This window comes from Hyperoodon ampullatus (assembly GCF_949752795.1).
Source record: "Hyperoodon ampullatus genome assembly, chromosome: X".
NCBI lineage: Eukaryota > Metazoa > Chordata > Mammalia > Artiodactyla > Ziphiidae > Hyperoodon > Hyperoodon ampullatus.
Window position 1 is genome coordinate 106,172,781 of NC_136913.1, and position 24,494 is coordinate 106,197,274.

General features: G+C 45.5%; 1 protein-coding gene across 2 annotated transcripts in view; it reads left to right on the top strand.

The window, feature by feature from the left end:
* Positions 1-2,884: 2,884 nt before the first annotated feature.
* Positions 2,885-24,494, top strand: part of GRIA3 (glutamate ionotropic receptor AMPA type subunit 3) — a gene marked incomplete at its 3' end in the record, with an annotated part of 298,730 nt that continues 277,120 nt past the window's right edge. For both annotated transcript variants that reach the window (XM_079727502.1, XM_079727501.1), the window contains exons 1-2: positions 2,885-2,984; positions 4,162-4,320. In XM_079727502.1, the coding sequence (XP_079583628.1) occupies positions 2,894-2,984; positions 4,162-4,320 (250 nt within the window). In that variant the 5' untranslated portion in view covers positions 2,885-2,893. The remainder of the gene's footprint in view (positions 2,985-4,161; positions 4,321-24,494) is intronic.

The following is a 24,494-nucleotide window of genomic DNA, read 5'->3' on the forward strand; positions in this document are numbered from 1 at the left end:
TTCAATGGAGAATTTCAAGTGCAGAAACACTGAGATGCCTTTCTTCCTCTCATCTTTCGTTACCGACCCACCCCGTTACTCTTCAAGCCAAATGACCGAAGATGGCCACAAATCTCTTCATCCACTGCTGCTCAGTATTAGCCAAGCATGGATGGGGACCTGGATGTCTTCAGGAGTGAAGTGAGGCGTGCTGAAAACTGCCCTCCTCCGTCCAAAATATGTTGTCCATCCACCTGAAATCAAACTGAAATTCCTCACTAGAGTTATTCCTTTGGGTCAAGGCATTGAAGGCTCCTATTAAAAGGCAACTATGTTATCTAAAAGGAGGAACACATAGTGCCTGGCACAGAGTAGAGGTTCTCTAAATGTGTCATTTTTAATATTAGATTGCCACTGCCTGCCGTTAGAGCCTTAGTAAAGATTTAGCTACCAGATTCTCTCCTGTCTCCTAGGGCCCTTGAGGATCTATGGTGGGAAGACTGATGTGGAACACTGGCAAAGATTGGGTAGCAGAGTCTGAGGTTTGGCGGATGGTGGAGAAAGGGGAGGCTGACAGCATGAGGCACTTTGGGGGAGAAAAGGGCACTTTCAAAAGGTGAGAAAGAGGGAAGAGAGTTTGGAAATGAACATTTATTAATTTTTCCTAGATGCATTTACATCCACTATCTTATTTAATCCGCAACCATTCTATCAGGAAAGAAATATTAGTATTCCCATTTTGCAGGTGAAAATCTGAATAGGGGTTCAGATTAAGAAGGTCGCTCAAGGTCACACAACGCCCGTATATGATGGAATACAGATTCGAACCTGGACCTGTCTCCTAAGCCTATGTTCCTGAACCACGCTATCTCACACTCCACATTTGTCAAGGGGTAGCCAGCCTACTCTCTGCTACCCTTTCCATCCTAATACTCCAAGCACTTGCAAATTTAGGCTTCTGTGACTCCCAGGTTTCTCCCTCACTCTTTGCCATGGACTATCCAAATGGAGACAAAAGATTTCCATGGGTGGTGGGGTAGGAAGAGATTTTACATTATCAGGATGGATAGAAATTTGGGAAGAGCCTAGTATCATTTTTCTGGTTGCCCAAGGGTTTGGAAACTATCTGTTCCAGGCTCCAACATATGTCACGTCAAATCCAAAGTTCTGGGGTAATCAGTGTGCCAGTTGGGGCCCTGGGCCCCTGCTTTGATCTCCCCTGCCCCATGTGTGCCATTTTGCTGTAGGCTGGCAGGAAGATCCATTTTCCACGTGGACCAGGAGGAGAAGATATGAAAGAAAAAGAACAGCTGGTGTGGGGAGGGACAAAATCCGTCTCTTCCAGAGTAGCTGGGGTAGGTGCGAAAGACTTGGGAGATAAAGAGTCTTCTTTTTTCTCACCGCTGGAGAAAGGGGCTAGCTAGGGAGAGGTGTCTACAGCCCAAGAGGTTCATCCATGGGATTTTGTGGAGGGTATCACCCCCAACAGAGATCCAGGCTGCACTGCCTACTTCCAAGGTTCTTTCCTCCCCTTAGACAAGAAAGAGAAGTGGGGGGAATTAATGGCCTCTGCGGTCATCAGTCAGGGGCCTAGGCTGCTATGTCCAAAGGCAAGACCAAGGGAGCAAGGCAGCCAGGAACAGTTTCCTCTAACCTTAACTTTCAATCCCCTCCAGTATCCCAACTCATTCCCACACCTCTCTCCTCCTTCGTTGTTGGGACTGACTGTCCTTTTCATTAACCTTTTAGTTAACCCCTCCACGCACGTACTTCTCTACGCCCTCCAAAGCTGTCAGCCCCTCGCTGCCCGACACCGCCCTCTCCCCCTTCCCCCATAAGCCCGGCTCTGCGCTTGGGTCCGGGGAGGTCTCGCCTCCCAGAGCTGCGGGGGTGAGGGCTCCTTTACTCGCTCTCGGATCTCCGCTGTAAAAACTGAGCGGCATGGCCCGGGCATGCGCAGCATCTCCGGGCGCATTGTGATGGGAACTGCTTCTCTGAGTCTCTACAAAGACTCCAGAGTAACCACTCACTGCCCACCCCACCCCCCCCCCCGAGACCCTCCTTCTTTAAGCCAGACGCACAAACGCACAGACAATGCAGCTTTTCTTTCTTCTTCTCTTTAAAAAGCTGGCTGTAGCTTGAAAGGCTGGCCCACGTGAGGACTAGTGTATTTCTATAGATTCCATCTCCCGTGTTGACAAACGCCAGCGCTGAGGCTTTGCAGTCCGCGGCTGCAGTTTGCAGTGGAGCTAAGCGGTGTGCGGCTTTAATTCCACGTCAGATCAACTTTGATCAATATCCCCCTACCGGCCCAATCGGAAGAGCCCGATTCATCGCCGCTGAGCCTTTTCGCTCTTTCCTTCTTTTTCCCCCCTCTTTAGACCCACCATCTTCTGGGGGAGAAAAGTCTCGGATTTTCTTTTAATTTCTTTCCTTTTTTCTTTCTCTCTCTCTTTTGTTTCTTTGGGGGATTTGTTTGTTTTTCTGTGTTTTGTCTTTTTTGTTTTGTTTTGGGTTTGGGGTTTTGATTCTCTCTCTCTCTCTCTCTGTCTTAGAGATAGGGAGGGAGATCGCTTTGGCGAACCGAGCTTGCAGCCAATGAACCCGCCTTCCAGATTGGTGTGAAGACAGAAGTGAGGTGGGGGGCGGGGAGGGGGTGTGAGAGAGCCTGGAAGCGAGAGAGAGAGAGAGGGAGAGAGAGAGACAGAGAGAGAGAGAGAGAGAAGAGAGGAGGTGGTGGAGGAGGAGGACTAGTGTGGGGTGGAAAGGAAGAGTGAGCAGAGCAAGTTGAGGGGAGGGGGTGAAAGAGCCGGCGAATTCTTTTTCTTTTTCTATTATTATTTTGAAGACTCCCGAGTTGCGCCTATGCTCTTGTCAGCTTCGTTCTAGGCGTAGCACGGCCAGGCAGAAGAAAATGGGGCAAAGCGTGCTCCGGGCGGTCTTCTTTTTAGTCCTGGGGCTTTTGGGTCATTCTCACGGAGGATTCCCCAACACCATCAGCATAGGTAAGCGCGAGCCAGCCCGCCGGTCGGGCCGGGCTCTCTTGCACCCGAGACCACTGCCCTGGCGTGACTTCTGCGGCCGCGGGTCCCTGTCCTGCATGGCCTGGGAAGGGACGGGGGACGGGGGACGGGGATCGGGCAAGAATCTCAGGCGTCTGAGCCTCAGAGAGCTGGCTGCTCTGGGGAGCATCGGGAACCAGAGAGGTGATCTCCTGGGGCTTGGCGGGGTGGGCTGCCGCGTTTTCCGAGCTGAGCGGAGCAGGGGAGGCATGCCAGAGGCTGGGAGGCTGCAGCCGGGCGAAGAGTCACGGCTTTTCGGCTCGCTGCTCTGGACTTTGCCATGGCGTGCGTGCCGCTGCTGGAAGTTGTCCCAGGGTGATGCCGCCTGTCTGGCTGCGCCAGGGCGCGTAACCCGGTCCGGGGCGCCCTGTCCCGCGTCCCCGGGTGCCGGGAGACCGGCTAGCGCTGGGGGAGGTGGAAGCCCACCCTGGATTCCCCCAGACCCGGGCAGCAACCGAGGTCAGTGGCGGATGGGGTAGGAGGCGGGGGTGAGACTAGGAGCCGAGCCAGCAAGCGGCGAAGTCACGCAGACTACGAATTCATGAATTGCCGCTGTGTCTGTCTGGAGCCCGGCTCCCGGGCGCTGGGAGGGAGTTCTCTCGGCTTCTCCCTGGATTTACTAGTCAAGAAGTTAGAATTATTGCCATTACAGAACCAAGCCCCTGTACTGTCCTGGGGGAGTGGGGGACTGTGGGGAACAGGATGGGGCAGCAGGGGGAATGAAATTGTTTTTCTTCCCAACCTTTCCCTTTGCGCCAGGAAAAGATGAACCAGCTTGTGGAGATGGGAGGTAGCGGAGGAAGAGGGGAGAGGAAGCTACCGCCTGAGAAAGAACCAAGTCCCACTCTTGGTTCCATCATCCTACCCCAAAGCAGCCTCCTTTTCCCTCTTTCCCCTTTCCCCCTTCTCTCCAGCCTCTCCTCTGACTCTTTAGAGGAAAACTAGGTTTCTCTTGGCCAAAATTTGAGTGCACAAGAGTCTTCAAAGACACACAGGTTGAAAATCAATCATGATCAGGCACCCGGGTACCACTGAGAGGTTATCGCCTATCTGTAGCTCCCCAATTTCTAACCGCTCCTGGGGGGGACACAAGCCAAATCTTGGTTCCCTTTGCTTGTAGGTGGACTTTTCATGAGAAACACGGTGCAGGAGCACAGCGCTTTCCGCTTTGCTGTGCAGTTATACAACACCAACCAGAACACCACCGAGAAGCCCTTCCATTTGAATTACCACGTAGATCACTTGGATTCTTCCAATAGTTTTTCTGTGACTAATGCTTGTAAGTAGATCTGCTTTTCCTCCTTTTGGGACCTGGGAACCTCATTTGCATTTTGCTTGTGGGACTTGGGGTCTGCGTAAGTGCTGGGGTGGCGATTGCCTTAGTAGACATTTTAGGGGCTCTAGTCAATCCAGGTTTCATGTGACATAAATCAACTCCAGAGGATCCTGCTGAGGGAGGGACTTAAGGCAAGTACACAAAACTCTGTTGTGAATAATGTTTCATGCAAAAGTTTCATTTTCCTCCCTGCTAAACTGGCGCTCCCTCCCCCGCAACCCCCTCCCTTTTTTTCCCCTTTGGCTGGAAAAAAAAAAAAGAGAAAAAATAGCATGGTTGTTCAGGGAAATTTCTTCAGATGAGATTAAAGAAAGAAGCCTCTTGATTGAGTCAATTCAGGATGTGCATTACTTGACTGTTAAAGCTAGCACCTGGCTGTAGGAATGAGCTGCATTTGACAATCGCTTAATATATAGGAGCCAAATATGAGAAATTCTGCAAACAAGTGACCTTGAGGGACAGATCAGGCTTGGTTCCCTGGCCTCTTTCTGTCCTAGAATATCACCTTTCTTACCGAGAGAGCTCTGATAGGAACTGATAAGACTACAAGCTGATTACAAGTGATGAACGCCTGGCAAACTGAGGGGAAGGGAGAAAGTGCTCAGGTGACTCTTTGGAAAGCTACTTCTGTTCTGTCTCCCCTAGTGTTGTTCAAGTCCCCCCCACCCGCCATTGTTAAGGACAACACAGTTCTTAACTTAGAGCAAAAGGTGGAAGGCGGAGGCTTGCAGCAGGAAAACCGAATACCAAAGGGGAAGAATTTCATCAGCCCCCAAAGCAGTTTCTGAAACAGCTAGTTGTGCCCTGTGATTGTTCCTGTGGAAAGGGGACATTTCATTTTGAGAAGTAAAGCCACGGGAACCTAGATGACTAACAGCCTGTTGGACACAGGTTTTTCTTGAATGTTTTATGAGAAAGACTGATAATTCTTCATCTGAGCTTATTTCATGAAAAGTTTTCACAACAATGAGGGTGCGGATGGCATAAATATGTTTTGCTTTTATGGCTGGTGTAGTTGGGAATTTTTGATTTTCTTTCAGGGGAGGAATGATGTTTATATTTGGTTGGGTGAAACTTTGTATACGACTTTCTTCAAATTCTTCTGCCTCAAAGGACACGTGATTTCCAAAAACTGTTGAAAGGGTCTCCAAGGGCACAGCTTCCTTGGATTTGAAGACTTGGGTCAAGGGGATGGAGGTGAATTACTTTGCAAGAAATTGTGACAGTTATCAGCTTTAAGAAAATTTTAGCTGAAGGTACACATCCTTATATGAACATGTTCTGAGGTACTCTGTATTTGACATTCTTTGGCTTTCGACATTGACAAAAATAGGAGCTTATTAACTCCAGCTAGGTGTGAAAGTTACAAAATGTCTGTCTATACTTTGCATCTGATTTTGGTAATCCCAGCCTGTCTCTTCAGCACACTTACAACACACATCTGACTCTTAATCCTGCAGCCCTGAGATCTTGTCAAGAGGCCGAATTCCAAAGGCAGCTTCCTAAATATCAATTAGAACAGATTTAAAACCAAATACATCAAACTACCCAGATTTATTATTATTAATAATGAATAATGTTTATTTCAACTCACTTTAGTGTCTTTCCACTGATGTTGACTGAGATAAGAGTGCTAATTGACTTCTCAGGAATGATTAATTTCCAAGGTTTTTGGTCTTGCTGTTTATGGTCAAATCAGATTGACACTAGCCAGCCCAGGGCCATCAGAACGCTACTCAAGGAGCAATCAGGAAATGATCCTTGCCATGTGAAAAGCTCAGGTTTGAGAACAGGCACTAAGTCATCTGTATTGGTGTTGAGTTGCCTGAATGCCCTACCTCTCACGGCAATAAAGGGACAACCATGAAAGGAAAAGAAATTGATCAACGCCCCCACCCGCCACCGCCGTAAGTCCACAACATTTCATCTTACAAGCTTATAAGGCTGGGTTATGGCTGGGGGCTTGAAAGTGTGGCATAAGGGGTGTGGCTTACTGGGCAACAGGAAAGACAAAACAAAAAGGCGACCTTGCCCTTAGTTATGCCAAATACACACATATGCACACACTGGCTCACACGGGAGAGATTTCCAGAAACCAGTGATGTGTACCCAGCTGCCTGTTGCACACTCAGACTTTACAGCTCAGGAGACAGAGGAGGAAAGCTGTCATCTTCTCCAGTCCCCGAAACAGTCCTCTCTGAATGTCACAATCATTGAATGGGGGCCAGCTCTGAAAGCTGTCTCCTGGCAGCTGCTGCCTACAATCTTAGTATGAGAAAGATGACTAGTCCAACCACCGTCTGATAGTCTCTGAATGCAGAAAACAATCATTTCACGGGGCCAGGGAAGCCCTGCAGGTGTATCTCATTTCTTTCCCTGGCCTTGAGAGTTCTTTTTCTCATGGAAGTGAAGATCACATATCACAGATGTCGGCACACAATACTAGTTCAGCGCTGGAGCCTGGCAGGTGACCCCTGGTTCCATTCTTACAATTGATTGCACTATTGCACAGAGAAAAAAACCCCTGGATCCTCTGGCCTGCCCCTCCCTGGAGACCTAGGGAGAATTTGAGAAAACCCCAGGTGAGTCCAAACCTGCTTGCCCACCTCTCCTGTCTGCTCAATATGGAATAGAATGGCAAAAATTAAAGAAACTTTCCCCTCTTCCCATACAAAACTCCTAGTTTCAGCTTCCCCTAACACTAGAATTGGTCTCTTTCCATGATCTTTCCTGCACCCTCAGTCTTGCGGCAGGCACACACCTTTGAGGACACAGGTATGCAGGTAAACAAATATGCCAAAAATAAACAAACGGTAATGCCTTCTGTATGTGTCCCTGCTCTCTGCTCTCCCTCTGCATCCCCTCCCCCAATGTATTCAGAGAGTTTCCTTGCAATGAATCCCAGGCATCAGTTATTTAAAGACTCTTCTTCACCAGCAACCAATTCTTTTCTGCACAACCCCCAAGAGGTTTGCTTAAGGCAGACTCCGGCTTCAATCCGCATCTTAAGAGGCCAATAAAAGCATCTCTGGCTTTGAAAGGTGGTTCATTTGGGATCTCAGCTCAGAGGTGAATTGAAGTTTATCGAAGAGACTCAGCTGATTTGGAGCACATGTTCTTATTTCATAGTGATTAACTGAGTTTGCTGCTTTACTTTTCAATTTGGCTAGGTAGCCCCAGAAAGAAGCATGGTGTGAATAGTATGATTTCAGGATACATGCATTCACACACACTCACACACACACACACAGAGGCACCCATACACCCATAATCAGTATTTATGAAAAGAGGCGTTACACACGTTTTAAGTTGTATACACGTCTGTTCTTTAAAAACCAGGTTTGATCATCGTAGGGCTTTGGGGAATGTGGCAACACCAAGGGACTGCTGAGTCCCATTGGTGTGGCTTTGCTCCCCTGGTTCCTCAGGAAATGCCTCCGATTCCCTTGAAGTCCCCTCCTGTGTCTTTCTGCTGTGCACTTGTAGTGCACTCCACACTACATCACCCCAGCCTCTGCAGTGTCAGCTCATTAGCACACAGATCTCATATTCCCTCTCTGCACTGTCATTGCAAAAATTGCTGTTGTACACCTTTACAGCCAACAAATGTGCTTGTGGATTACGCGCTGTTTGCAAGAAGCAAGGAAAAGGCAAATGTAACCTTAAAGGTTATTCACCACGGAATTGTGCTCTTAACGCATTGGCTTAAGTAAAAATCTGTTGATGGAGGCGTAATAGTGACGGTGGGACTGAGAGTGGGACTTAGGAGTGCAGGCTCTAATGGAGCCCCAGGCAAAATCCCTTTTGCTGGCTAAATGTAACTCATCAGCTGCAAATTTTTATTCCATTCATTTTTTTCAAGCTACTTGAAATATACCTGCTAACTGAGAGCACGCTCCTTTTATAACTGAGTGCGTTTCGCTACCAAGCAAGTGTACCTAGCTGAGACAGGCTTCCCTCTCTTGCTCAGAGAGTCACAATTTAAATTATCTAATTATTCTAACTGCCAGGATCCATTTAACTGTTTAAGTCCATTTGGGAAAGAAATGTCTCCCCTGATCCTATTCTCTGCTCTTTGGCGGGTTTTGTTTGTTCTTTTCATGTGATCTTTGGAAGCAAGGTGAAGACCCACAGTATCACGGCTCCTGCCTTCAAACAGATCTTCACACACTAACCAATGTCAATAGCCCCAGCTCCCACCGCCAACTCCCCCATCTTTGTGCCTTTGCCGCTCTCCCTCTCTCTCCTGGCCAGTCTTCCATAAGCTCACTGGCTTAGCTCACTTCTCAGCCCCTCTGGCCAGCTGGCTTAGACTACTGAAGCACGAAGAGGTCGCCAAAGATTTAAGTCACCTTCTCACAAGGTTTATTATGGTTTTTTTTTAATCTATTTTTTACGTGGAGAGGAGGGAGGAAGGTGATGCTGTTCATTCGGGCCATAAAAATAGATGGCAATCAGCAGGCTGTAAAGGTGAGCTTCCAGCAAAGTGTATCACCTCCCCTAGAAGGTGGCTTCCTGGTGATCTACTAAGGGGGGGGGGGGTGGGGGGCAGCAGGAAGGGTCTGAGGGGAAGGAACAAAGAAAACTACTTGGTTGTCCATCTATGCCTACTGCAAAATGAGCCACGGTTTTTCTTCCTCTCAGCAATTTTAACATTTTTCCTTAAAATGTGACTAGTTTCTCACATCCCCCACTTCTGCCTCTATCCGAGGTCGTTTTCCTAATTCTGCATTTCCCTCCCTACTTGCCAAGACTGAATGAGAATAGTGGGCGCTGGTTGAGGTTTCTATTATATGTTTTTGGCTCCTGGTATATTTTTAAATTTCATTATTATGGGTAGTCAGAGGTGATTGGCTGGTTTCATTTTAACAGATTGAAAAATAAACGAAGCTTCTGAGGCATTGTTATTAGTCTTCCTTTGTGGCTGACAGATTTGTCATTTTTATACAGCTGGCTAAAGGATGAAAAGACAGCATGGATTTTAAGAGAGGGCCAGAATTTTAGAAGGTAGAATTCATACCTTCAGGGGAGGAGGATAAACATGCTAATTCATATGATTTAACTTTTAACTTCTTAGATTGAGACAGGAAATATACTTGAAGGACCTTTCAGAAAACTCTTCACCTTCTCGAAGGTCAGGGAAATTATCTGCATACTTTACCAGGCCCATTAAAAAAAAATCAAGTTTTGACTTTGTTCCTTTGGCTTTGACACTTTGGGTCTAATTAGATGACATGTCCACAGGAGGGTGCAATTCAAACCCCAGGTGGGGGGCTCCGGGCACTTTTCAGCAGGAGTGTGCGAGTTGTGCAGACACAGAAGCAAGTCCCTCCCTGCTGGGGAAATGTCTGGGCTCCAGTCAGAGAGTGACAAATAGCCTCAGCGTGTGCGTGGGGTGAGCCTTGAGCCAGGGCAGCGGTCCCCGGAAGGGGTCTGTACTTGGCAAAACGTTAACATGGACAGAATTTGTCCTCTTCTCGCTTCTACCTCTTCTCTCACCATCATTTTCCCCTCCTGCTCTGCCTGCCCAGCCCAGGCCCTTTTGCTGGTGTCCAACTGGCCTGTGATTCTGGTATCCCACCCACAATAAACTGACCTAGGCACTGTTTCCTGCTCTGGACTTTTCCAGACCTAATGCTCCTTCCCTATCAGAACCTCTCTGTCCTTAGTCCATCCTCTTCAGGGCCTTTACTCTCCTCTGAGGGTGATGGTTTTTTATCTAATATAAGAATCTTGCTGAAAGTGGCTGATAAGGGGTTAATATACCTGACTGGGGAGTGTTCGCTTTAAAACCAGGGACTATGGGAACCGTAATGCCTCAATTCCAAGGAAAGATACTCAAATGCGGGTGTTTCTGGACATGAGGTGCAGAGTAGCTGTTCACTCTACCCAAACCAGAGATCAGCTGCCCCTGGTCAGGGAACACCTCTATAGGTCAAAGTCAAAAGGTCCCTGCATGCGGTAGGTTTGGTGTAAGTACACCCAAGGCATAGGGGAGGTACAGCTTCACCATGTTGAACTTAAAAGTCTTTGTGGTAATTTGGGAGGCAACCAAAGGTCATAGGGATTCATTTTATTAAAGAAGTAAATATATACAGCTTTTTGTATGTTAATCATGCCTCAATAAAGTGGTTCTTTAAAAAGTGTAAACTTTTTGTATGTACTACCAAAAAACAAACCAAAAAAGAGGCTGCTGTAGAGTCTGAAGGTGCCTATGTGGGCATTGGCAGGGGATGCACTGGCATGGAAAGGAAGTCGTAAGAGGGGAGAAAGGTGGTGACGAACCTGGGCGTCAGACTGAAAGCTTTCTTTCCCTGGGATGGCATATAGAATGCAGTGATTATGAGGCAGTATCTACCTCTGGAGGGACTTGGAAGCCTAGCCGAGCAGTGTCTCCTCCCCACTCCCTCCATCCCTCCCTCTCCTTTTCTCAAGTGTACACTCTGGCTTCCCTCCCAGTGGCAAGAGGCAGAATACAGTTAAGTCCCCTACATACGAACCTTCAAGTGGCGAACTTTCAAAGATGCGAACGTATTCTAAACCTATTCTAAACGTATTCTAAACGTATTCTATTCTATAGTACAGTACTATATAGGCGATTATGTTAGTTGAGTACCTAGGCTAACTTTGTTGGACTTACAAACAAATTGGACTTGTGAATGCGCTCTCGGAACGGAACTCGTTGGTATGTAGGGGGCTTACTGTACTGTCTTCTGGATTTCTGTTTGAGCATTGGTCAGAGAAGTAAGTGTTTACAGCCCTCTGTCTGGACTTCCCTTCTCCTCAGTCCCTAACTACCACTGGCTTCTTTAGCACTTGTCCTCAACATGACCATCATTTGTCCTTATTTGGAAGGGGGCATGGGGTTAAGGATAAGGGTGATGAAAGGAAACACAGCTGGTCATGACCCCTAAACCTTACGGGGGCACAATTCAGCCTAGAACAGCACTTCTTTCATGTGCACACCAGTGGCCTGGGGATCTTGTTAAAATGAAGATTCTGATTCAATAGGACTTCAGCGTCCAAAAATTTGCATGTCTAGCAAGCTCCCAGGTGATGCCAATACTGCTGGTACTCAAACCACTCTTTTCAGGGAGACTGATTACCAAAGAAAAAGTCTCTTCCAGACAAGCTCTTACCCACATGCCTTTCAAAGAAAGCTCTATAAGAGACACATCTGGCTCATTCTGACTCAGCGATGTCCTTGTCATACTCCTAACCAACCTGTGTTCGTTTCAGCCATGTCTGTAGGTGTCTGATGAGAGCATCTACTTAGAGCTGCTTTTCGTAGGGAATTGGAATGGAGACTGGAAGGCAGGCTGAGAGAGGAGGTAGCTCATGAGCCAGGCTGACAGTATCTTGGCTTCTTGCCACACCCCAAAGTGCCCCTTTTAGAAACAACCTGCCCAAGAGAGCTACGGTTGGCATGCAGTTCCAACTGCCTTTCCACTTTGCTTCTCTGGGTCAAGGCATGCCAGAAGGGGGCATGTTGCATCTGCTCCTCAGCTGTCTGACTTCCCTTCAACAGGGTTAGAAACATGCACAACACAACTCGAATTCTGTCTGGTTCCCTAAGAACCTGAAAAATTGACTCCATTTTCCAGGCCAGTGCCAGGCACTCATTGAGAGCTAGAGGGAAGGGAGGGGAAGTGGTGTCACTTTCTAACATATTTGAGCTGAGGACTGCTCCAGGGTAGCCATTGAAAGCTTACCCAGTGTCATTTGAGGACTGCCAAATGGCACCCTATTACCCCAGATATTGCCCCCCAACAGCCTGCCATTAGTCTGAAACTCCACAAATTCATTTGTTTGTGTTACGGCACCTAAGACCTGTGCTAAAATGCAAGCATGCTATCTCTGGAAGGGGATGAGTTCAATCCTTATCAGCCATTACTATTCCGACCAGAATTCTTTGATGAGATTACCACCTGTTACCTTGCAGGATCCTCAGAGGAGGTTCTGCAAGACGGGTAAGTGACCCAGAACAAGGGACCAACCCAAGAGAGTGGGGCGCCAGATGGATGGTGGGCATTCAGGGGGCAGTGGGAGACTCTTGAAGATGAGGAAGAGTCCCTCAAACACACTTCACCTGGTTTGCAACATTTGATCTTCTCCATAGATAAAATCTGGTAGTTTATTTGCTAAGATTTTAGTTGCTTTTAACCGTCCAAGTCACAACTTTCCGATGGTAGTGCGCTTGCTGCCTCTTCCGTGCATGGTTCTTTGTTGCAACAGATGATCTCAGTCTCTGGATTCCCCATAATTACTGTGGAATATTTTCAGAAGTATAATCAGTTTGTGATGGGGGGGTGGTGAGGATTCTTTTTAACCTTTTAAAAAATGTTGCCATAAAAAATAGTCCCCTTTCAGTTATCTGTGATTGACTGATCTACCTTGCCAATTACTCATTGCAATCAGGGCCCTCATCCTTGCTGCTACCCAGAAAGGGATCTGGCTACCAGTAATGGATGAGACAGGAAGAGATGCAGGACCCAGCCCACAGAGGAATCACTGCGTGGATGTGGGTATGGGTTTCTGTATGGATGAACACCTTTGTAAATTTAAGGTAGAAAGGCCACTAACATCCACATTCAGCCAGAACCTGTAATAGATTCTCAAATATTCTTATACCTTATTGCTATTTCCAAGGCTATTTGGTTATTTTAAAACAGTTTTTCTTGAATTAGACCACTTGCAGCAGAATCACCAGAGATGCTTGTTAAACATCTGAATTCCTAGGTTACACTCCAGATATATTAAATCAGAAAATATAAGGATAGGCCTTTTTGACAAGCTCTGTGGGTGATTCTAATGCACACACGATTTGGGAATCACTAGTTTAATTAGCCCTGGCAGTGCAAACAGAGATAGATGGATTCATACTGAATATTTGTTGAGCACCCACTAAGCACCAGGCATTGTACCAGGCACTTTCACACACGTTACTTCTGTAAGTAAGTGAGGGTGCTAGCAGTCCATGCAAGCATTAGTGAGTTTGGCTCTCAGATTGGAAATTCAAGACTTGAAAGAACTAAGAGATTAACCTCAAGTCACAGTCTCTGAGGTAAACAAAGCAAAAATGTTCTTTGAGATGATAAGTAGAGACAAGGAAATGATTTTCATTCTGACAATGCTTCTTCCCTTCTTTGCTTGTTAGCTAATGATTGGTCCTTAGCCATGCTACAAACTAGATGTCATGTCAAATGCCAACCCATTTGTTAAAAATAGATGCAATGCAATCAGTTTATATAGCATTCATTGTGCCATCCTTGCTATCAACAAATTTACAGTAGGGCTGAAATAATAACTACCATTCACTGAACCTATGCCACATGGAAGACACTGCACTAAGCATGGTACATGCCTTATCTCATGGAATAATCACAACATTGCTAGAAAGGAGGTACTCTCATCCCCATTTTATAAAAGAAGAATCAGACGTGGTTCAAAACATATATAAGCAACTAGCTCAAGGTCACACAGCTAGCTAATTAGTGGAGTCAGGGTTCTACCTGAGATCTTCCTGTCTCTAGAGTCTGGACTCAATTTCAACTGGGGCTGAAATCACAGATGATGACAGAGGCCAGGTGGATCACATAAATGTGGAAATTGGGCAGTTATGGAGTGGTGGGGCCTGTGGCAATCTGGAGACTCCAGGTCGCTGCCTGAATACATTCAAATGCAATGTTGTAAACCACTGTGGGACAAACAAAACATCCGCAACAGGACTTGGGGTGGTAGGAGGTGGAAGGTGCAAGTTTCGGACCTCTTCACCACACCGTCCACCTCCCTCTGGCAGCTAAGTTACTGGCTGAGGGAAGCTCTATTAACTGAAAGAAACAAAGAGAAAAATCTCTGCTTAGTAAAAATCCTATTTTGACCTTTTCTTCTTCGTGTTCCATCAAGGTACCTCAGTATGGCAGAACTTTCCCTCCTTTGTCCTTCTGGCCTTACATGCATACACTGTATATCCAGTGGCCTTTCACGGTTGAGTGCCAGCTCAACTCTAATCTTCTCCCAGGCAATGCTGAGGCCTGCAGCAAGGTCAGAACGCTGGCACAGAGTCATTAGCAAGTGCTCGGCAGGCCAAAAGAGGCACTTCTGGACGGTGCTATGGGGGAAACGGCTTAGATTCTGGTACATGCAAATCCCAGGCCTACAACTGGGAGGCCGCTGGGTCAAGTAAGGCTCTGTCAACATTCACCCAGGGTAGGAGCCCCCCATACACCCCGGGACAGAGGCTCACCAACTTTAGACAGGGGTCCAAAATAGAGATGTATAGTTAGTTGCTTGGAGTTGTAAACTGACCTAAGCCAACTGGTCATTCACAATCATTAGGTATATTTCATTGGATACCAATAGCCAGTCATTGTTAGAGTGAGGGCTATAGGTCTTCTCCCCATAACCTCACTACCAGTATCTTGGCTGGTAAAAGTGTAAAAGTAAACCTCATACAGAATTCTTTTTCTCATTAAAATAACGGCAAGCAGGCATAAAAATAATTGGACAGCCTGTCCTGTAGGCTCAGTCAAGTCCAGCTCCCTTTCCTTTTAGGTGCGCCAACAACACCTTGCACGAAGGTTCACTTGAGGCAGACAAAACAATACCCTAGTGGCAGGATGCAGCTAACCAAGAATCCTCATTAGTGGCTGCCCACAGGACTATTTACAAATTAAGCCTAGGGTACCATTCCAAGGGATAACACTACAGAGCTTGTTAGACCCTTATATCTTCTTTCTGCTAGTTTGGGAACACCTCTACCATATGTCTAGCCAACCCACATATGTTAAACACTACTGATTTCACCAATGAGAAATTTAATGTTAATTAACAAAGTCTCTGGTGTCCATTGAAGATAAAGATATGTTAAGTGCTTGTAGAACCACTTCTTGATTAGAATTATTAAATGCCAGATAACCACTCCTGCACTTTGTATTTCCCAATAAGGGTAACTGAGACCACCCCAAGGGTGTTGATTCAGACCGAATAACCCACATATATACCACACAAATTATGTTGAATTCTTGTAAAATCATTTACAGAAAATATAACATTTGAGATACCATGTTTCTTAGGGCCTTGGGAAGCAGTTAAAATTGCAGGGGGGTATGGGGTAGAGTGGAATGAGCAATGGAGCAAGAATTAGGAGATCTGGGTTCCAGTCTCAACTATGCCACACACTGCCTGGATGAGCTTGGACAAGCCACTCCGTTCTCTGGTTCTAGTTTTTATCATTTCTAAAATGAGGAGATTCATCTGGATGATCTCTGAGGAGGCTGCCATTTTTTACATCCCATCATTCACTCTTGTCCAAATCCTACCACCTCCGTTTCTAGTAACAGTCTCACTTCATTGCTTACTGAGGAAAGACCATCCAAAATGAAGCCCCTCGGGTTCTTCTACTACATCTAGAACCTTCTCATCATATTCATCTATTCTCTGCCTTTATAAGACTGTGCTGAAACTATTGAATCCTTGAAACCAATGGACAGTACCTCCACCCAGTTGTGGCTTATTCTTGCTTGCATCCTAGCTCTTCCACTTACTAGATGTGGAACCTTGGGGCAAGTTACTTAACTTGATTGTGCCTGATTTCCCAATTATAAAGTGGGGATAATAATAATCCTCACCTCATAGGGTTATTGAGAGTTTTAAATGAGATAGTTCGCAAATCCACATAAAGTACTTAGAGTAATGCCTGGCACATATTGGAATATTATTATTATCAACATAATCATTAGTTTAAAATCCTTTGAGCTTTCTGTCCTAAAAACAGAAACGTAGTTTCATTTGAAAAGTAAAATCTCTTGTCACTCTACAGACCAGATTTCCTTCCTGAGTAGCTGCCCTCTGGGGCTTTTGACAGTTCTCAGCTCTGCCCCAAACCCAAGATTATTTTCTTCTGCCAAGAAAGGCATCATGGCACACCTTCATATCAGCAGCCCACCGCCGTGACCCCCTACACCTCTCACCCATGCATCCAAATTTGCCCACCCAGTTTGCCTCTTGTGAGCGACAGCTACTCAGATATTCTGTGACCAAAAACTCTGAGATGCATTTTTCTGTATAATTGAAGGACTACAGGTTCAAGGGAAGACAGAGTCTTCTTTCCCAAATAAACTCTTCATCTCTAGTTCCATCTGCTGCCAATCACACAATAAATCATCCTTTCTGTTCTTTTGTGACAATCTAGTATCCCAACACTACACAAGTAGTCCCCCTGACTTCTGAAAGGCTCAGGTGGCATCCACATGTCCTCTGACAGTTGATTCAGGAGAAAACACTTGGGCCAAGCACCCAGTGGACTGGCTCTGCAGCAAGGCCCTGGAGCTTCTCTTAGAAATGGAGCTGCCCACGGAGGGACACAAGGAACTGCTCAGGGCCTCCCCAGAGGAAGCGCCTTCATTTCCTTGGGCATTAGTGAGATTTCTCCATGGGTCCTGGAGTCAAGAGTCCCCAGGGAGCTGAGGGTTGAGGCACTTCACACTGCCCATTCTCCTCTAGAGCCAGCACTGCCCTGGCACATGCACATGGCATACATCTTCCCCTGGGCCTTCCCATTTCCTGGTGACACTTAGCGTTTGACAATCACTTTAGTATCTTGCCATTCAGATGATGACAACTCAATGGAAATCCACTTCTGGCACATCCCTGAGTCTAGTCCACCCTTTGACTAAATATCACAGCCTCTTACAAGAGTTCGGTCCACTTTGTGCAAGAGTTACTAAGAGTGTCCTTTGATCTCCTGGTTTCTGTCAGTCCTAACTCTTACTGTTATGGCCTCTCCCGTTGCGGAGCACAGGCTCCGGATGCGCAGGCTCAACGGCCATGGCTCACGGGCCCAACCGCTCCACGGCATGTGGGATCTTCCCAGACCGGGGCACGAACCCGTGTCCGCTGCATCGGCAGGCGGACTCTCAACCACTGTGCCACCAGGGAAGCCCCGCCCAGCTCTTTATACACTCACTCCTGGCCCTTGGGCTTGGCACCTAATTCTCTGGAGCAAGGTGTTGCTGTTTGACCCTTGCCTAGTAGAAGGCTGTTTCTCCTACTTAGTTTGGGAGCAATCAGAGGGCAAGGAATGGCTCTAAACTGGACTGCCTGCATTTGAATCTTGGCTCTGTCCCTTACTAGCTATGTGACCTTGGGCAAATTACTTAACCTCTCTAAGCCTCAGTTTCCTCATTTGTGAAATGAAGGTGATTATAATAGTAACTACCTTATAAAGTTGTTGTGAAGATTAAATGAGATTATGCATGTAAAATATTTACCATGATGCCTGGCGTATAGTAAGTGTTCAATCAACGGTAGCCATTATTAACACAGAGTACTGAGGTGGTTGGTAAGTGGAAGAAAGGAATAGAATTCATCAAAGCCAAACTGAACAATAGATTCTTCCCATCTATGGCCATCCCTAAAGCCCTGCAAACTAATTTTTACCCTCTGAATCTGTAGCTGGAACCAGGCCAGATGGGGTTATCTTTGAATACTCACAGTGCTGCCTCAGGCATAAAGGATTCGCTTTGGGGCAAAGTAAAGCAGAAAGAAACAATTGACTTGATGCCCAAAAAAGCCAGAGAATACACACCACTATGTTTAATCATGCCGTCATTGAGTGAAATTGTCTAGAAAGACATGATCTCTTCAATTTTTTTATCTGAACAAGATAGGCTTGGGATAAAGCAACATGGATATGATAACCTTGGCACTTGGTGGCTGGAAGGAAAGAACAACCTTTTTTTCAAATGTAAAGTCTATTTTACTGTGTTTGAAAGTGGGCGAGTGGAACAGTGGATCCTGGAATCTTCACTTAGACAAGGAAACATGTGAGGCCAGTTGAGCTCTCCCAGCCATGATTTTTCTGAGTTCTTTTAATTAAGGATGATATACGGATGGTAGTTTAGAGCATATCAATTTGAGTGGATGGATTTTCTTCTTTTGATATTGCTTGCCTAAGTCAGACCAAAAATAGCATAGGAAGGAGATATGCAAAAGGTTAAAAGAGAAATTTTGCTAATGTGATTTTCCAGCATTTCAGTCTCTATTCTCTCCAGAGCAGAGGTTAAGTGCTCTGCTCCATAAGCACAGACTCACTAGTAAGGATCCTGCTGAGGACCACTAGGCAAGGCAGTCTTTTTCTTGCCCTCTCCTCTGTATGCTGGCCTGATCTACCAGCATGCTGTCTCCAGCAGGCCCAAACCTGGGTGATGACCAAAAGCATTTTCTTTTCCTTCATATCCCAGGGTGCCCTTGCTCCACCTGTATCACCTTCTCTTCTCATTTCCTATCTAAGCCCACTGCTAGGTTGCCTCATGGGATCACTGACTTTTTTTCTCTCAGGTGAGGAAACTAAGGAACACAGAGGCTAAATGACTTGCCCAAGGTCACACAGCCAGTAAATGGCTGAGCTGAGATTATGATGCAGGCCATCTAACTCTTGGCACTTCTCTAAGATGTCTTCCCAACATAATCCTTCTTCTTTTAACTTTCACTGCTACATAATGATGTTATATATGAAGATAATGTCAGTCCTGTCTTTTTAAAATAGGTGGCAGAGAGGAAGAATAAATTCACAGCAAGTGAATTGGAAACGCAGTAAAGCATGAGTTTCAGGGACCACAGTTAATGGTATCTTCCACTTACTGCCTCCAACATTAACCTGTCATTTTCCCATCCTCTGATTTATAGTCAGGATGAGCAAAACAAACTCTTGAAATCCTGTTATAGATCACAGACTATTGGAGATAGATCAAGTAGTTCTAGTCCAACTACCTCATTTTGTGGATGAGGAAAGTGAGGCCAAGAAAGGAGAAGAGGTTTGCCAAAGGTGATGCATCTCCCTAGTGGTAGAAGCAAGATGAGAATCTAGACTGCCAGATTCCCAGAGCAGGGTCTTTGCCACCATATTTTGTAACAGCAGGTGTTGTACTAAAGCAACACTACAAATTTTATTATGTTACCATTTACTCATATCTTTTTCTTCTCTAATTGTTTCATGTATATAAGTCATAGTACCTCAACTAGATTTTTTAAATGTAGAACATTTTTTATGATTATAGAAGTTAAAATGTAAAATTAATTCATGCTCATTGTAAAAAAAAAATTCAAAAAAATAAGAAAAATTGTCCAAGTAGAGTAAAACAGTCACCCCAAATTGGGTTTTACCATATGTACAGATTTGTATCCTGCCTTTTTACTTTATATTATAATAGGGAACATTTTTCTGGACCTCTTAAATGTGCTTTGAAAATTTGATTTTTTAATGTCTATAAATTATTGTATCACAGTGTCATTTTATTATATACATATATATATATATGCAATGATTTATATAACCATCACCCAATTTTATGCATTTAGGTGGATTCCAGTTCACTGAGGTTTATAATTATGCCCCAACTTCCTGTCATATCTGCATCCTAGCACATGTCTGAACATACAGTAAATATTTAATAAATACTTGCTTACTGATTTGTTGCCTTGACATTTCTGGAATGACCATTATTCTTCCATCAGATTGGGCAACCAAGGTGAGAACTTGACATTCCAACCTCTTTAAGGTACATGTTATATAACTCAAGACAAGCAGTATAGCAATAGTGGTTATGCTCAGAAGTCAGACTCTCTAGGCTCAAATCTTGGATCCATCACTTTCTAGTTGTATAGCCAAGGGTGAGGAGCTTAACCCCTCCAAGCCTCAGTTTTTCTGTCTGACAAATGGGGGAAATGGTAGTGCCCACCTCATGAGGTTGTAGTAAAAATTAAATGATAAAATATGTGGAAAGTGCTTGGTATATAGTGAGCACTCAACAAATATTAGTTGCCATTATTAATATTATATAATATTATATATATTACATTCCTTGTCAAAGGAATAAAGCACCAGACTTGTAGTCAGAATACCTGGCTTCTTGTTCCCTCTCTGCTGTTTTCTGGCCCAATGACCCTGCATGAGTTCTTTTACTTGTCTAAGTCTCAGTTTCTTCATCTACAAAATGGGAATAATAATACCTGAGCTGTGTACCTTACAGGGATTTTATGAGGATCAAATGAGAGAATGAATGTGAAGGTGCTTTGAAAACTATGAAGTCAAGTATGATTGTTAGATATGTAAAGTAAGATGTGATGTATGGTTGTTGTAGGTAGGACTAGCGATGCAGAAGGTACAGGAGACCAGGCTGAATATACGGAGCCTGGAAGGATGTTTCTAAAATTGAACCCCTCGTATGAGAAATCGTGACTATTGGAGAGAGAAGGAACCTTATAGATCATCTAGCCCAACATCTTAATGTTATAAGAAAAATGATTCAGAGACGAGAGAGCTTGAGGTCACAGAGCTAGTCCCAGAAATGGGACTAGGACTCAGGTCTCCTGATTTCCTGTGCAGAGTCCTAAAGCAGTCACTGCAGCTCTTTCTTTATTGACCTTTGTCTAAAAATGGATAAGGAAAAAATCTGGTTATTTGTGGAAGTCATGTAGGTAGCAACTGATTAATTGGGGGTTTATTGCAAGGACAAACCCTGAATAGCATAGCTCTACTATATTTTTAAATGCCAACCTTATTCCAGGTGAGGGAGAGAAAGGGGGCAAGAAGGTGATGGGAGGGGGCATCTCAGTCAGGTGGCTGAGTGCCCTCAGAGTTGGCCAGGTTCCCAAGGGACTTCTGTTGTCCCCAGAATGACCGGAACAGCAGATGGTCTTTCTTTGACTGTTAATATTTATCTTTGCAGTCAGTCCTCAGTTGTGTGAGTTTGAAAAACTTGGTAAGGCAGATGAAATTGCCAGTTGCTTGAAAATACAATTGCCAATTGTTTGAATGAAGTAAATTGATTATGGCCAGAGGACTATTTGTTTGATGCTGGCAGGCATACAGCCCACATCAAGCAGGAGCTTCAGCGCTGATGGCAGCTGAGATATCGCTGCATCCCCTGAATTATATCCCTCCAGGTACTCGGTAAATATATGTGTTGGATACTTTCATCTTTACGCTATTTTAGCTGAGATGAGAGCACATAAACACTTCCATCTGACAACCTTTTCAAGTTCAACACCACAGAAGGTTATTTAAAAAAGAAACAAGAAAGGAGTTTTTCAATAGCAGGCTCCAAAGGTGACTAAAAATGCCATCCAACAAGGCAGCCCGTTAAGAAATGTAGTGTGAAATGTGTTAATATGATAAACCCAAATGAGGTCTCACTATTCTTAGCTGCAGAATTTTGGCTGCCTTCCCCAGCTGCCACTGTGGCCCGGACAGAGTCCGTCAAGGTTTACTCCTACCCCAATCCTCAAGTGCAATCCATCCTCCCGTCAGCTGAAGGAGACCCTACTGCCAGAGGCAGCTGACCCTCAGCTTGTCCTCCAAACAGCTCCTGCACAGAGGGGCTCCCTGCCTTGGCCAGGAAGCACTGGGGGAAGGGAGAAGAAAGCTGTTAAAAGCTCTCTATCCTGCGGCAGCGATCGCTGGCTGCTGCGCATAAAATGTTCACCAGGTGAAGGCCAGCCAAAATCGGGCCTCCTGTGTCTGGAGTAAGTGGCCATAGTCTGAAATCGGTAAGATGGACAGAAAGGTAAAATGACCTTGCTTCTCAAGCCCTCTTATGCTAGAACAAGGGGCTCCCCTTGAAAACTGGAAAGGGACACATTTCAGACAAGTCAAAGGCAGGCCTACTTTACACAATGGGAAGTAAACATATGGAACCCCTTAGCCCAGAGTCGGTGGCAGCTGAAAATACAAATACAGTCAGAGAAGGTTCAGTACATTCCCGCTGTTTGGGTACATCTTTAATCTCTGAGCTCAAAATCAGTCAGGACAACCAGATCCTCTGCCAGCCTTAGTGAATGAGTCCTGAAGATATGGCCTCAGAATTGTGATTGTGTTTTCCAATTAAGCTACAGAAAAAAAAAAGTGATATTTAGGGTTGGTTGGCTCAAACTGAGTTGCTAAAATCTCTGGTTTGTTCAGAGTTAAATTCTTCCACACACATAAGGAGGCAATATGTTATGGAAGAAAAAACCTTGCCCTTGCCCTGTCACTACTAACTAGCTATGTGATTGCCTCTCTCTGGGCCTCACCTTTTCCCATTTGTAAAGTAAGGGCATTAGACGAGGTGACCCCCAAAGGTCTCTTCCAGCTTCAAATGCATTTAATTCAGATGATATCACAATGTTCCCTTGGAGGGTTTTGGAGCGGCTCAGCACCTTGCCTTGCCCTCCCTTGCTCAGGAGCTCAGGGCCTTCAGGATGCTCTGGACATGCCCCAGACTCCACTGAGATGTCTCACTCAAGACTGGCATCCACAGCAGAGAGCGGTGCAATGGGATTTATATCTCCTGGCCTCTCCCACGCCTCAAGCTTCCAGCTGCCTTGTAAGAAGGTAGAACTGGTTCTGTATGGGGCTTTGGTTTGGTTCAGTGCAGTAGGCAAGTTCGGGTTCCAAGTGTTAAAGGCAACATTGCATGAGCTTTACAGCTAGAGCTGACCTGAGTTAGAATTCTGGTTCTGCCACTTCCGGCTATGTGACCTTCAGCAAGGTACCTAAACACTCTGTGCTTCTGTTTCACCTGTGGGCTGACAGTTACAATACTGCCTCCCTTCCAGAGTGCCTGTCAGGATTGAAGGAGAGAATTCACATCAAGTGCTCAGCACAAGGCCCAGCACGTAGTAAATGCTGCCACCAGTGGGCATACTTCTCTACTCTCCACTAAATAGATGTTGAGGTAGAAATCAAAACCAGTCAATCCATCAATGTTGAGCTAATAATCAAGGCCATAACGTTTAAGCAGTGGCAAATGATTCGGCTTTTCAGAGCCCCCATGTTTGGGGCCCTCTAACAGCATATTTGCAAATAAACAGGGGCATTCCAGAAACTTCACAGGGCAACAAGAAAGCTATTTCTGGTGGCATTTGGGTTACCCTCCAAATCACACTACTAGGATGGATGGTACTTTCAACTCCCTGCAGAGCCAGCCGGGCCTATGGGGATCCTGCAGGGAGGCTGACAGAGAGGGAGGATCCAAAAGGTCACTCCTTGATGTGGCTCATTCACTCATAGTGCTGAGCTATGTGTTACCTTTCCTGTTCAGGGTGTCAAGTTAAACTGTGAGGTGAGAACAAGGCCGCTAAGGTTGCCACCATCTCCTCCCTTTTTGGGTTCTCACTGAGCGAGCCCCATGGAGAGAGGACAAAGGGAGACGCTCAGCCTGGGTGTGGGCAGCTGGAAGATGGCAGGTGGAGACCAAACTCACTGTAGAGACAGGAGGAGCTGCCCTTTTGAGATAAAATAACAAGATGAAGTTGAGATGGGGTGGCATCAAAGACGATGAAATACGTATAGCTGATTCACTTTGTTATAAAGCAGAAACTAACACACCACTGTAAAGCAATTATACTCCAATAAAAATGTTAAAAAAAAAAGATGATGAAATTACAAGGAAGGTTAATAAAGTACCATTCCTTTATTCCTCAAGCCCTGTCTTCTGTCGTGTGGCTGTGCATTTGGGGGATGACAGGGAGGTGGGAGCAGATGGTACGGAGAATCCGATTCTCTTCATACAGTTCCACCTGACCATGGTCAATAGTGTCAACTTTGACCTGGAAACCCCATAGCTCATCTTACACAGGTTACCTAAAGGTAGTTGCTCTTCTTAGGCTCTTCTGAATGAGAAACCCTCAATCTTTGGCGGGGGAAAGACCCAAGTAATTAATTGGGATACATGTATGAACATATCTATGTCTTAAGAGCTTAATGGACCGAGTAAGGAAGTAAAGAGACAGAGATCATCCGTCCAGGTTTACCAGGCATGCGGGAGGGTGAGAGACACGGTGGCCTGTACTGACAGGTGGCACTTTACCAGGATGATGGCTGGTGGAAAATCCACTTCACAGTAAGGTAGGCAAGGTAGCTATTATGACTATACCCCTTTCACAGTTAAAAAAACTGAGGCTCAGAAAACTTAAAGCATTGTTACCAGTAAGTGGCTGGGTCAGGACCCAAATCTGTCTCCTAATCTTATGCTCTTCCCATTCACCATGATGTCTCCATTTAACTAGCATTGTAAAGGTTCCATCTAAGCTATTTTTCCAGATAATTGAAGCACACGTCTTTCAGCAGTGCAAGT